This window comes from Rhipicephalus microplus, chromosome 1 (assembly GCF_043290135.1).
Source record: "Rhipicephalus microplus isolate Deutch F79 chromosome 1, USDA_Rmic, whole genome shotgun sequence".
Taxonomy (NCBI): domain Eukaryota; kingdom Metazoa; phylum Arthropoda; class Arachnida; order Ixodida; family Ixodidae; genus Rhipicephalus; species Rhipicephalus microplus.
Window position 1 is genome coordinate 173200891 of NC_134700.1, and position 14631 is coordinate 173215521.

General features: G+C 46.7%; 2 protein-coding genes across 2 annotated transcripts in view; one reads left to right on the forward strand and one right to left on the reverse strand.

Annotated features, from left to right (window-relative positions):
* LOC119178550 (lysosomal cholesterol signaling protein-like) overlaps positions 1–3261 on the forward strand; it is a 147562-nt gene extending 144301 nt beyond the window's left edge. The window contains exons 15-17 of the mRNA XM_075867939.1: positions 607–680; positions 1267–1413; positions 2247–3261. Coding sequence (XP_075724054.1) covers positions 607–680; positions 1267–1413; positions 2247–2445 — 420 coding nt within the window. The 3' untranslated portion in view covers positions 2446–3261. The remainder of the gene's footprint in view (positions 1–606; positions 681–1266; positions 1414–2246) is intronic.
* A 272-nt stretch (positions 3262–3533) lies between these two features.
* Positions 3534–8512, reverse strand: LOC119178549 (membrane metallo-endopeptidase-like 1). Its single transcript, XM_037429755.2, has 2 exons — positions 6019–8512; positions 3534–4660 (listed from the first exon to the last, which is right to left on the reverse strand). The coding sequence occupies exons 1-2, from the start codon at positions 8325–8327 to the stop codon at positions 4498–4500; spliced, it is 2472 nt and encodes an 823-aa protein (XP_037285652.2). The 5' UTR covers positions 8328–8512; the 3' UTR covers positions 3534–4497.
* Between the last annotated feature and the right edge of the window lie 6119 nt (positions 8513–14631).

The following is a 14631-nucleotide window of genomic DNA, read 5'->3' on the forward strand; positions in this document are numbered from 1 at the left end:
ATACCATTTGATGTTCTCTTTCCTTGGTTTTTTTCCTTTGAGACCTAGATTCAAGTGCACTGCTTCTGAGTGTGCGTGAGTGTGTGTACGCACACATGTGGGTGTTTGTGCACATGCGTGCGCGTTTGATTGTTTCCTTCAACAAAGAAAAGAAGCAGCACTGCATTTCAATCCTCGCGCATGGGTGGATCCTCAAATGCGAAGAAGGAATGGTTCCAAGCAGCGCTAATCCCCACCGCGCGCGGCATCAGCAGAAACAGTGCGGCAACGCCAAATCCTGTGCGAGTGTTCTTTCTTACTTCAGCCTAGATTTGTCCCTTTCCCGTGCTCTCTTCTTCCTTCGAAACACCCACACGCTTGCTTTACCTAGCAGGGATGAGAAGGACAGTACGTTTCGAGTGTTTACAGTGTTTTTTTGTGTGCAGTTTCAACCATCTCAGATGTATTGCATTTTTATTGAGCGCTGTTTTTGACGCACACCACTGTCTGAACGTTTCTCGTGTCTGCATGCGCTGCATTTTTTTCCGCTCCCTGGAGCGAAACCGTTCCTTCGATCGTCTTTCGTTCTGCTGCTGCCTGTTACACACTAATCGCTACACGTTTCAGGGGATGCTTGTCTTTCTGGCGTGCGGACTGGAGGAAAAGCTGCTTAGCGAGGCGAAAGCACAAGTCCTGCTGCTGTAAGGCAACACCACTTTCCTTCGTTTTTTTTCCGTCTCGCATGCACCCTATAGAACACTTGCACAATTCGAACACACACACTCTTTTATGTTCCTTCTCGATTCCAATTCGGAGAAGCTTTCCGTCTTGTGTACCAGCCAGTTTGTCCACTTTTATTTCGTCTTACTGTACCTGCATAACTTAAAGCCGGCTTAATAGGAGGCGCAATGTGTCACAAGACGAAACAGGTCAAGAAAAAGAAAAGAGGGGATCTAAGGATGAAACAGTGGGTAGCTGGCGCAATACAGGCTCAGCTTCGATGCCAACTCAAGATTTCGTAGTGATGCTCAAAGCGATTCATGTTCGCTGCAGAAAAGACAAATACTAAAGAAAATCAGCTGTTGTAAGGTATTGCACTTTATCGTAGCTCTTCATTCTACAAGCTTGCTTCTAAATGCTCCTTAAAGCTAGAGCCTGCTCCCATCTTTTATCCAGAGTAGTGTAGATCCTTAGATCTTGTCACATCCTATTTCTGCCTGCTCTGTTTGTTTTACTTCTTTCTCTTCAAGAACAACAAACTACATACGAAGGCCAACAACGTTTCAGGTTGCGAGGAGCAGGCGGTAAACCGAGGCGCCCCAAGCAGGGGACGGTCCTCTCGGCCGGATTACTGAACACAAACGAAATAGTCTGCCACCAGTTCAGCGTCTACCATCGCCGAGCCTTCGAAATATTCTTGGACGAGACAGAAGTGTGAGTTGCTGGATCTTCTCAGTTGTTACTCGCGTCTGTGTATGTGATTAAAGCGGGGGGCGACAAAAGACACTTTCACACTTATAGATCTTAAGACACAATACTGCTTCTAACAGATAAGACGTGCGAACACAGACACAAGAAGAAAGTCATGACGTCACAAACGCTGTTTGGACGCTTTGTCTTTAATAATTGATAGTTGCGAACTATCTAGGTGCATGCTATCCTAAACACTGGGTTCAGAAATGTGTCGGGGCTTTAATGTGCACTTTACGTGGTTCATCAATCTTGTTTTGCCGTAAAAGAGATCCCGAGTTTGATGCTTGAGGGACACGAAGGCAATAAAACTGATTTATTAAAAAAACAGCATCAATAGGAAGCACTAATTGAAGTAAAACGAAACAAGTTAGCAGTTTTGGCGTGTTTTAAGAGCATCAAAAGCAGACACGGCAAATATATATTTCCTTAAACGTATTTTCTTTTTTAGTGTTTCTGCATTCGCTTAAGTTGTGGCCGTTACCGTGGTTCGCACGCTCGTTAATGTAACGAGGAAAAAAAATGTACCAAATTTTCTCTGAATAAATTTGCGGGACATGAATCCTCTCACCGCTGTATTCACAGATTGAGTCTATAACGTTTCAGACGTTCGAGAAGCTTTACCGAGAAGTACGGCTTCACAATACTGCTTCCAGTTATAGCTCGTCTTACTCGTGTCATAGAACTGCTTCATGCGCAAAAGTTTTTTGTTTTCTTTTTTGATAGCCACGCGAGGTTCGCGTTTGTTTAGCGTACGAAACAATTAACCTGCCCCCTGCATCCTTCCCATCATGCAGCGGCTATCTAGCGCCTTCGAATCGATCTGGCTTCCACGGACACCGGCTTGTGGATTGGCTACTGGATGCGGGCCTGGTCAGGAGCCGCGATGAAGGCGTGGTCTACGGAAGACGCCTGCTCGACGGAGGACTTTTAGCGCACGCTGAACGTGCCATGCACTTCTACGACGGACCGTACGACTACGTCTTCGTGTTTTAGGGTGCACGTGCAATGAAGAGTTCTGCCGAAGGATGTTGTTACAAGATCCCGAATTGTAGTGTCATAATCACTCTCAGAATTGTCTTAGTATGGCTGTGTAAAGCTCTGAGATGGGTGGGGGATGTGGCTGCGGGAAACACACTGATAGGGAGATGCAGCATACTTCAGTAAGACAGAAATAATAAACATCACTATTATTGTCCACGTCACCAAAAACACAGTTTATCAAACTGGGTTTGCATTGTCCAGGAGTCGCGTGACGCCATTACCAGGAATCTCCAAAATTCATTCTTGAAAAATAACATCACTATTATTGTCCACGTCACCAAAAACACAGTTTATCAAACTGGGTTTGCATTGTCCAGGAGTCGCGTGACGCCATTACCAGGAATCTCCAAAATTCATTCTTGAAAAAAAGAGAGAAAAAAAAAAAAGAAGTGACGATGCGTGCTTTGGACACACACTATTGAAACGACCCCGTCTGATTTCTGGTATGCTTCACTGCGTTAAACATTGACATTGTGGCGCAGCTGCTAATTTCCATTTCCTTCGGTGTAACGCGTGTGAAGTTTTTGTTAGTTTTCTGCGGCATGCATACACGAACATACTCTCCTAGGCCTTTATATTTTCATATTTTTGGCTAGGATTGCATATTTTATGGGCTTGTACATATTATGTGCATGGAGAGAAGCAGCTTGAATGTCGCTCCAGACAGTTAAACTTGTGAACAAGCTGTTCTGATTGTATGGGCATTTGGCAATTGGCACTTCAATTTGGCGATTCTTAGCCAGTGAGGAATAAAATGCACCTATTTCACTCTGTCTTCTGTTCACTGTAGGTATCCTACGCTCGCAGATATTAACAGCATATCTTGCACATTTGCAAGGAAAAAACTGAATTCGTTGAGGACAGCACTGTTCACGCACTAGATTATTGATGAATACACAATATCTAGCAAATAACTTGTATAGTGAACACAAGGCGACCCATAATAGAGTATCAGCTGCAGTTAACAGCGTTATGCGGGACACGCCGAAGTTTATTATAGCGTCTTGTCGATACTTGAAGCTGTAAGAAGAGGGCGCAGGGACGGCAGCCGATGATCACTGAATAGGACTCAATCAGGAAGAGAGAGCATAGTTTTTTGTAAGTTGCGATTCTGGAAACGAGAACATGCACAGCGCTTTCTACGGAGATCCAAGCAAGATACAAAGCACGAGGAAAACTGAATTTAATGCCTCGGTTCACGACCTTTTCCTTCGATGTAATCTAGTTGGGAGTCCCATATGGTCCTCGCATATTCTGCGGAAGCCGGCTGCAACAAGTAACCACACACGAGGGCCGGCTAGCACTTGGTCTTTGGGCACTTACAGACAGGACAGGGTCCATGCAAAAGTACTCGACATCTTCAGCGTGTTTTTTCAGTTAAGATCTGTATAAGCTGTCTCCATCTGACACAATTCCAGCCAAGGTGACTTCGTTGGAAGCTTGTGCGTCATCAGACAATTGGTGCAGTTTTCTCGTATAAAGTAACCGACGTGACCAAGTTCATCAAAAGGCGGCACCACCAATGTGGATGAAACTGCAACAGAAGCAACGCCATCCTTAGCACCTGACGTCGTTGTGCCCTTTCATAACGCAGAAACGCGTGACGACAGATTCGTCACTCTTGCACGTCACATGTTGGTTTAATCAACAGTGCAGACTCCTTGGAAGGCGTGCCAGAATCCTATTCAGTCACGTTCAGCTCCTCGTAGTTTGTTTCATCGTAGCTTGGTGAACTGAGTTCATTCACTGTTCACAATGCATAAAGCTGACGCTCCAAGCACAGAACAGCGGATATTGTTCCATCAACGCTTGACACAGATGCGAAATGCGCCGTTTGTTGCTTGCTACGCGTTGCGGCAAAGTACGTAGCCGGTACTTTGCTTGGTACTTTGCTTACATTAGCCGGTACCTTGCTAATGTCTTTCTTGCTCCGAGAGCCCCTCATTGCAGGCCGCTCCCTCGTGGTGTCTGCACGGCTGCGGAATTGGTGGGTGGTGGACCCGACTACTCTTCCGTCGGGTGCGCGCTTTCCAAGCAGTGGTAGTAGGCGTTCCTCTTATCGCTACTGCACCGGAACGCGTCCTGCAGCTCGTCGAGGCCTTGTAGTGCCGCCGTGATTTTACGGAGGAGAAGCGTATCTTTCCCGAGCTCCACCAGTGCGAAGTTCCTGTGATGGAATTGGTCATGTGCTGTTACAATCCGCAAAGCAGGATCACACTGCGGAAATTCAGTAGCGTTTAGCTTAGTATTATTCTCCTCAAATTGCCCGGACATTATACTCCTTGGCAGGAAACGCTATATGGACCAGAGCTTCAGCCTAACACTACAAAAAAAAAAGTTGAAACTTTTGAACTAAAATTGAAACGCCCCGGACAAACCCTTTTCGAAGTAAATTGCGCAACTTGGCTCATTACAAAATAATGACTTTCGCCGATACTCGGTGTTATTTGCAACGTGCGCTTTTGGGTAATAGCACTATAGCTACGATATTTATTTGAACTGCTCATGAAGCCGAGTTCTCTCGAAGAAAGTCATTCTCAAGGAGAGGAGCACCATACGCACGCTGACTTTCTACAAAGCCTCCTCTACTGTCCTAATCTGATTGAGCTCGCCGCATTGTTGCTATTATGCTAGCCTCAGCACTACGCAAAAAAAATATTCGCAGCAAAAGATGCACCTGAACAGTATAGCTGTTTTTTACGAATTTCTTTATAATATATCTGTAGCTAGCGAAAAGTTCTAGTAATGACAGCGAGGAATTCACTTAAAGGAATACGATCTTTTTCAAAAGGTCTGAGCCAACACCAGCTACAGCGATCTCTTAGGTCTAGCTGGTGTTGCCTGGGCACAATTGTACTGGCATGCAAGCACTGAGAAGAAAATAAGTTGGGTGGTATGCCATAGTGAGAGGCTTCGGACTAATCTTAACCAAGGGTAATTAAAAAACACTCATAAAAATGTGGTACACGAGCGTCCTTGGATTGCTACATAACATATTCGAAACAAATTTTGGTTGCAGAGACGCTAAGCCAAACCACTGAGGTTGTTCTCCCCAGCACAGTGCAACGCCAGAGCAAGAAGCCACGGCAGTGGGTGTTAAGGTATTATAGCCCGAAACTTTAATAAGAAGGTTGCGTGTTTAGTAATTCAAATGTATATTGAAAACTTGAAAAGATGTGTGCACTATTTTTCTGTCAAAAATCACGTGGTCCTGTCTGCACCAATTACGCGAGCCTGAGTTCCCGACAGATATTTTATGAACAGTTTGGCTAACTTAATATTTTTGAAGGTGCGGCGAAAATTAGTGATATGAAAACAGCATAACTGTTTCAGTGTCATTTAGGAAAAAATTGGTTTACAGGGGTAGAGTGAAGTTATGAAAAAAGGATTTGCGGTAAACCAAAATCTCATTTGGTTGAATACCCTAGATGTGACGCGGTACAGCATTATCACAACAACAACGGACCAATTAACCGAAACACCAGTGCAATTGTGCAAAATGACTAAACACTCAAATGGTCATACCTGTCTCTGACGATAGAGCAGAGTGTGCGCACGGTGCTGAGCATGAACAACTGATCTGGATTCGACTCGACGCTTCCACCAGGCACGATATCATCGTCGTCAGTGCCCAGCGCGTAGTGGTACGCGTTGTACGCCGCACGCACCGTCATCATGGTGAAGGTGACTACCTCATGCTCTTGGTTCTCGTCCAGACTACCGCTTGCCTCCTCCGTCTTGCGGAACACCTTGTTGTTGATGCACCGAGTGCGTTTGCGCCACCGGGCATCGGTGTCGTCGAAGAAGAAGCGAAAGAATTCGCGCACCATGTCGTGCAGTATAAGCACGCCAAGGCCCCCGTAGTTGATGGCCAGCGGGACGTTGGGGTCGAAGTAGGGTGGCTGCAGTAGCCCCGCAGGAAGAAGGAGAGCGTTTTCGTTCACGTCGAAGACGAGCGCTTGTCTCATGTTATATCGGTGCAAATATAGGTCCGCAATGTGCCCTGGGAATATGAAGGAGTGCAGGGGCCGCATGTTGATTCCCTTGAGCAGGTCATCGTTGTTTGTGCGATTGTCCACAACGAGACGTCCTAGCCTGTAGTGACTGCGGAAAAACTGGTTCGAAAACTGCTGGAAAAGCGGCAGGAACCGATACTTTGCCGTGTGCTGAGTGGCGAGGTCGAACATGGTGAAGAAGGCGTCTTTTGTGATGTCGAAGGTGAAGCTCTCATAGTAGCGGTCGAGTGTATTGTCGTCGGCGACCCACTTGGGGATACCCACCATCGTATTCAATTTGGTCAGGTAGTTGGACGCGTTGACCTTGGCCTCAGAATCGAGCCACATTGCTTGCGAGAGCATGTACTTGAAGCTGAAAATTACCTTAGAGACCAGTTCTTGCACGGCGAACAGAGTCTTCATGCGCGTCATGGCCTCCACGTAAACTCGCCCCATTCCAATTGGCATAACGTCATTTGTTATGAAAAGACACTTCTTCCACTCCTCGATATGCGACTCGTTGAGCTTCAGAGAACGGAACTCGGTGATCTTACTTCTGAGAGAGGGAAAGGCGAGTGGCCCGTAAAAGTAAAATATGCGCCAACCAATGTAATTCACAGCGCGTCCTTCTTTCGGCGGGTTGCGGAGACTGGCCATGTATTTAAGATAGTCGAATGATCTGAGCAGCACTTTAGTGTTGTCGTCGATGATAATGCCGGTATCATTTCCAACAACTTCCTGTAGAAAAGAATCCCAGGGGAACTTCTTCACCTTCTCCTTCAATTGGCTTAAAGGGTACCTTCTAAGCTTCCGTCTGTGACAATATCTTCTCGTTACGTACGCGTTGTTAATTTCAAAAGATACAATGTTTTTCACCAGTGATAAAGGAACATCTACGTTCTTGTACAACTTAATCAAGTTCATTACCAACGCCGTGTAATCGTTTTTGTCTGCATCGTTTCGCGTCAGGAGCCAATACCTCGGGAAAGGGAACCTCGGACAGTCCAACGACAAGAGTATGTCGTTTGACCCCTCGTCATCGATGTCGCTGCTGGCGCGCGTGATACGGAGCATTCTCGCCGTGCCTATGGAGAGAAGAGCCGGCTCACTCGTGCGGCGTAGAAACTTCGCCAGGATTGACTCGTATGGCTTGAAGGCGCTTTCGAATGGCCAGCCTGCGAGGCTGTAGACGTTATCCATCATATGTTTGAGAAGATCGCGGTTGTCCGCATTGCCTTCCGACACGCACCTACGATAAAGAATTGACACCTTGTGCTGCGTTCGCAGCGGCACCGAGAGAGGCATCGTCTCGAGGTAGCGCTTCAGGTCGCTGTACATGTCGTCGATGTAGAGGCGCGCCGAACCGAGCATCCACTTCTGGTATATCTCTTCGTCGGCCCTGATCCATCGGCCACACGCGTGCTCCAAGATGTCCTTGCAGGGTAGGATGTCCACGTCGACGCCGTAGTTGATGGCGTGCCCAACGGCGCCGCAACGCGGTTTGTTGCACATGTGCATCTCGCGGATGGAACGGATCAGCGGTGGACTCGTCTCGGCGGGCGTGGTGACCTCCGTCGGCTTCTGGGTCACGAACAGGTGCTTCGTGATGTTGGACCAGATAATGAGGAACACGAAAGCAAAGATGTTACCCAGGAGCAGCAGGCACGGTATGGACTTGAGGTCTCGCGCGACGCGCTTGAAGTACTCGTCGGCGAAGGAGCGCTTCCTGGTGAGGTCGACGTCCGAGTCACCGTACCGGTCAATGGACTTGCAGCGCGCGGTCACCTTCTGGCGGGGTACGGTGCCCGCCATCACTGGGGCGTCCTCGTTGTCCTCCATGCTGGCGTCGAGCCGCGGGCCGCGCCAACAGCGTAGCTCACTTAATGAGAGGCTAAGCGCTTGGTTTGGCGGGCGGTCACCAGGACGGCGACCCGGCTGAAGGTGAAGCCAGCAGGCTGCTGTGGCGGCTAGCTACGTCTTCTCAACCAGTGTCAGTGGACTGATGGCAGAACGCCGCCATTGGAAGATCCAGGCGCGAGACGCATCCGCTTTTGATGATGATGATGATGATCCTTGTTATGCAGGCGCACACCCACGAAGGAGGATCAGCCAAGAAAGGCGCCATGCTTCTTTTTTCTTGCCGAGCACAAACGGCCGTTCATTTGCACTGTAACTTTATTCTCCACCTACATTATACTGTACTGTGTTCATTGCAGTCAATGTATCTTCATACCACATTCGTCATTTTCTGCAGGCTGACTGCCCGCTTCCATACAATACTCTTTGACTGGTCGTACTTCTTGTATTCGTTTCTTATTTTCTTACTCTAGAAATGAATTTATAGTACTGTGCCATGTCTCTTGCCACTTTCGTAACAATACACTATCTTGAGGCTTTCACTAAACGAATCGTTGTCGCAGCAAGCTTTGGCTAAAACTTTTAGACGATCTCATCAAATGGACTTTCTGTTTTACCTAACGGATACATATACTGCTCGCCGGGCACGTTCAGTTGCGTTCAGTTCCATGCCTTGGCAATTAGACGATGTATATCTGAAACTAGTGTCCAGTTTTGTCAAGTTAAAAGGGGTAGGTATGTCACAGCTTTGACGACCGGCAACTGTCTCATACAAAATAATATCCTCGAGTCGATAATTGAAACGTTAATTCACAAGTTGTTGCTAAGTAGTCAATAAATATCACTTGAAACTGTGAGCAAGTAGTTCCGCTTAGAAGTAGAGTTTTCTAGAGAAGACAACAGGAGTAACAACAACAGAGAATAGTAAGCGTAGGAAGAAAATAAATATTTCAAGTATAAAAGAACTCATTTTTGGGCTAGTCGGTGCTTATATTCCTTAGGTATGTTTCTATGCGACACGAAAGCGATTTCACAAAACAAAAACGGAGAGGGGGGTCTACATGCTGTTATACACTCTGTGGTTTTTGGTTACATACGTGAAACATAGGGATTACAATGTATGGCGGGTTGACACTATTCACTGCAGCCCACAGTTAAAATTGACAAGCATCCCATCTAATAGTCTGACTGTTCGTTCTACAAAATTTTCATTTGTTAGCTGAGTTTTCTTTTAGACTAAAGTTACAGTGTACATTTTTTGATTGATTGATTGATATGTGGGTTTTAAGGTCCCAAAACCACCATATGATTATGAGAGACTCCGTAGTGAAGGGCTCCGGAAATTTTGACCACCGGTGTACGTTTTTTAAATTTATAGATATTTAACTCTAAGATCCTGCCACCTGGTTCTAAGCCTATCCCCCTTTGTGGCTGGGCGCCATCAGCGAAAGGTTACCATCATCATCCGCAACAGCACCACCATCATCATAAACTGGCGCAACGTATCAGAAAAGAATGCGCCCTTAACTTTCTTTCCTTCTAACTCGTCCAGTTCCCCCTTTTCTTTTAGGGCTGAAGCTCCTTCGAGTGTGGGTCTATCCATCCCCCGTTGATGTATGTAGCCACCGATGGCACATACCCGTTCTAGAGATGGCAGTACTTGGAGTGCTCACTAGATGTATACACGGAAATATGCATGGACGGGCGGGCATGCAGACTAGCAGACGGACGGACGGATGGATGGACACGCGGAGCGGATATGTGCCACAGGTGATGCGAGATGCGAGATGGCGGTACTTAGAGTATCCACTAGATGGACGCACGGACACACGCGCGGACGCACGGACGGATGGACGCACAAACTAACGGAGAGATCAATGGATGAACTCATGGATGGACGCATGGACAGATGGACGGACACATGAATGGACGCGCAGATGGTCGCGCGGGCGGACGAAAGCAATAACGCACGGACGAACCGAACCACGGACTGGCTGACGGAAGCTTCGCCCCCCTCATCATCATTCACGCCCAGGCCAAGCGTATCCAAGTAGAGTAGAGACAGCATAGAAAATGTAGCCGGTACACAAGATTGGTTTTTAACGGGAACTGCGGTGCTTTTTCGACTATATTGAGATAATGCCGTTTTTTAAAGACCGTATTAACAGCACTCTAACAGCTAGGGTGGTTCATTTTGTTGGGCGGCTCATCAACATTATAAATAAACAATAAACGATGAGTCCAACCAGAAACTAAAACAGGGAGCCGCTCCATGTGGGTATAAGATGAAGGCACGAAACTAAGGCTACGCGCGGCCATGGCTAGCCAAGGTGTAAACGTAGCACACGTGCTCCCCCTATCTCTCAAAAAATAAGTGGCGATGTAATCCCACAAAGGGTCAAGCTGTGCCAGCCTGTATGAACTTACCAGTGGTGAGTTCAGCGAAGATTGCACCGGCGCGTGAAGCAGCCGACTTGATATTCTCGCGCCGTCATCGCCATATAGATGAAAGCGTGCGCTTCATCCGCCTGCTGGGCGAGGCGAGGTAGAAATACTGGACACATACGTCACGTACACAAGGTCGCCCACATTTGTAAACATGATTCTTGAATTGGCTACCTATTTTACCATTCTGTGTCTAAAAGCTAAATTGCTTAGGGTTGCATAATTCGGCACATATTGTCAATGTGCCAAAAGGAACGTATATGCAGAAAGGTTTATCAAAACAGATGAATATAAAAAAATCACCGGGGTTACTTTTTATAAAAAAACAATTCTTATTTTATGGGTTACATATTGTGTATTTGAGATGAAATAAGTAAGATTCACAAGTAGATTAGGAATACAACAACGTGATATATTATACTTCAATAAATGAAGAGGATAACTGGAATAAACACGTGAATTTCAAGACGTGGATTTTATAACACATCTCTTTGAACCTTCAAGGATATCCTTGAAGGTTCAAAGAGATGTGTTATAAAATCCTCAATCAGCAATCATCTGGTCACAGTATCCAACGGACACAGCCTAAAAAAAATTGCAAATTTAGTGCCTTTAAAGGAGCCGAGGGATGGCGCCTGAAGTAATTTCACGCAAGGCATAGAATATTTATTACAGGAAATCAGCGAGTGCTCTGTTGCCTGATGTACGTCGCAAAAAAAAAAAGGAGGGAGATGCTGTGAGGCCCACTTTTGTGTAAATATAAAAAAATAGATATAAAGTCCAACAACGTAGTCTAGTGATTGCGGCTTCAACTGGTCGTGTTTGACATCTCTTACTGCTCCGCCGATGATTGAAGAGCTGTAATTTCAATGTAATCATCACTGATGGTGTGGAAAATTCACCTACCATCATTTTCCTCCTAGACCTAGAACTTGCAGTAAGTTGAATGCCGGCAATACACGAATATCTGGGCTATTCAAAGATTACGTATCTGAAGCATCTACTATTTTGTTCATAAATAGGTCGTTACGTCCTGCAACCCGAACAACTAGATCACATTTATGTGCAGCGGAACCAACCATTTGTAGTGTCCACATTGTTGCTCCATCGCCTTTCTAGTTGTTCCACTTTGACTCTAGGTGACACTACTCATGGAGACACAGAGCGCGGTAGTGATGTGACAAGAAGGCATTTCCGTTGCACGTAAAAAAATATCACTGCGTAACGACACACAAAACTGCGAACGCACGCATGGTGTGCAATGAGAACCTGATAAGGCAATTTTCACCTTCATAAAGCGATCGCGTTGTAACTTGTAAGCACGGTGGCTGAAATAAGCCCACGTTGGCGCACATTTATTAATAATATCCAGTGTTTTCCGCTCCGAAACCACAATAAGGTTATGAGGCGCCTTAGTGGAAAGTTTCAGTAGTTTTCACCATCTGGTCTTCTTCAACGGGCAGTGACGTGGCACAGTACACGGGCCTTTGGCATTTCACTTCCATCAAAGAAGGATAATAGGAGGAAAAGAACGGCAGGGAGGTTAAACAGCCTTTAGGCAGCCGGTTTGCTACCCTGCACATGGGAGGCGGAAGGGGGACATGAAAGATAGAGAAGACAGAGGGGAGATAAACACAGCGCATTCGGCAGGCAGCACACGCGCGCACACTCAGCCATAGTGTGGTCTTGTCTTTCGCGGTGCGTGACATTATCAAAATTCGACCACCACGACCTAGATAAAGCCACCGAACTTTCCCTCAGCAGTCGAGCGGAGTAAGCGCTACACCATCGCCGCGCACGACACGCATATCGCCGCACTGCCGCCACACTGCAGCCCTGTGTTGCGGAAACGTGAAGTACGCTTGAGCTTCGTCTACCAGAATGGAACAAAAGAAACGTGGTAGCGTAACTCGGCCCCCTGCGCATCGCCGTCAACAGCCTCACAAAGAAAAGAGTGTTTGCCCGCATAACAAAGGCGTTTCAAACTATCCTCGACTGCCTTGTGGATGTACAGATGATGAGCGCCCCTGTTCACCTGCGCAGCCACACACTTTGTAATAGCGGGCAACCTTAAAAATACCCAGTAGTGGCGCAATTCACATGTTTTGACGCTTGGTGCGATTCCACGATTCTGTCATTCAATATTACATGCGTCGAGAAGACTGCACCGACTACATAGGTTTTTCATTGTTATTATTACTTTTTTTTGCAAAGCAGGTAACCAGCATCTGCGTGACTCGGAAGACACCAGCTTGCTACGCAGAAGGTCACAGTAAAGTTTTCGCCTCTACTTTTGTCTTTCCGTTTTTTTATTAGCAGCTGTCTGAAATTTTCGTTCATGGAAAAGCACCGATTTCCCAGCAATCGATACCGACACCTGAGTTCTGCAAAGCAAGCTCTTTAACGCTGCGCGTTAATGTTCCAGTTACTCCTTGATTTCTTGATGACGATGAATATGTACACTGTAGACAGCTTATCAGTCCCCCCCTAGCCCTCGCCAACAAAAGATCGAAAAGTACAGCGTGCACAATTTGCGTTCAGAGGTAAATTAATGGCACTTGAAATTTCTTTTATCCCCTAATATTACGCAATATTTCAACCCCAAATCTAATGGGTTGAAAAAACTTTCAGTCTGCTGATTACGCAGTGATACCTCTTGCGCCGCAGTTGCGGAGAATATTGAGCTGACAAGCAACGTGGGAACAAGTATGTTATACATTCAGCAGAATATACAAAGAAACAAAGAACTTTCTAACTTAGTAATTATGATAATGATGATTGATCGCTGGTTTTGCGTCAGCCCGAAAGAACAACACGGTGACAATTCCACAGCAAAAAAAAAAAACGATTATATTCCAAAGTTAAGAGAGATAAAATAGCTGACTCAAAGTGCGATTTCACTTTCTCGGGAAACGCATGGTGCGAAGGTTACAGCGCCAAATGAATCAAATTCACGCCCTTCGCCAAAATTAAAGCAATTGTACAGCGTTAGAAGCCAACATCTAGGCGTGTGCTATACACCGTGCTTTATACAATATATACGCGAATTTGACGAACCAATTATTCGCGACAGGTTTTCTTCCAGATTTGATGTGTAACACTCTTGTATAGGAGCGTGGTGTGTATTGTTCTCCGAATAAGGAAGATAGGCATAGACAACCTAAAGTCTGCAAGCGCTTCTCAGTTCTAAACACTCTGTGCCGCATAGACATGGATGTGTTCGGTCGCCGACATATACCAGCCGCTACATGGTTCATTAAGTACTTTAGGTACGTCACTCGCCGCGGATGAGCACATTTTCTGTTTCTTCAATGAAGTTCTTTCCTCCACTTCAAGTCCCAATGGTGAGAACGCCGGTGGCAAGCAGTGGTGACCTGGAACATTAGGAGAAGTCGGGGGTCGCCTTCCAGTTGAAGAGCAGGTTGGACCAATACAGGTGGCGAAACACCTGTCGCAGGTTGTCGATGCTCAGGTAGTAGTCGAGCGTCTGGATGTCGATCCTGTCGAGCACGGTGAAGAGCACCGCGGACACCCAGCGGAACATGTTGTCGGGCCACACCTTGAGCTCGCGCTGGCCCATCATGGCCACGTCGTAGCAGGCCACGGTGTCGAAGTAGTCGTCCAGGTGCACCTTGATCATGTTGTAGTACTGCATGGCAGTGTCAAGGTCGGCGACGTGCGCCGGCGCATGCTGGTATACGTGGTCGCGAATCACCTGCAGCATCAGGGCGCCCTGCTGGTGAAGCGCGTTCATCTGCTCCTGCAGAACACTGGGGTGGCAGAGGCGCTCGCCGCCGCGGAAAGGAAGCAGGTCGTCGCTCAGGTCAGTCGAGTCGAGGCT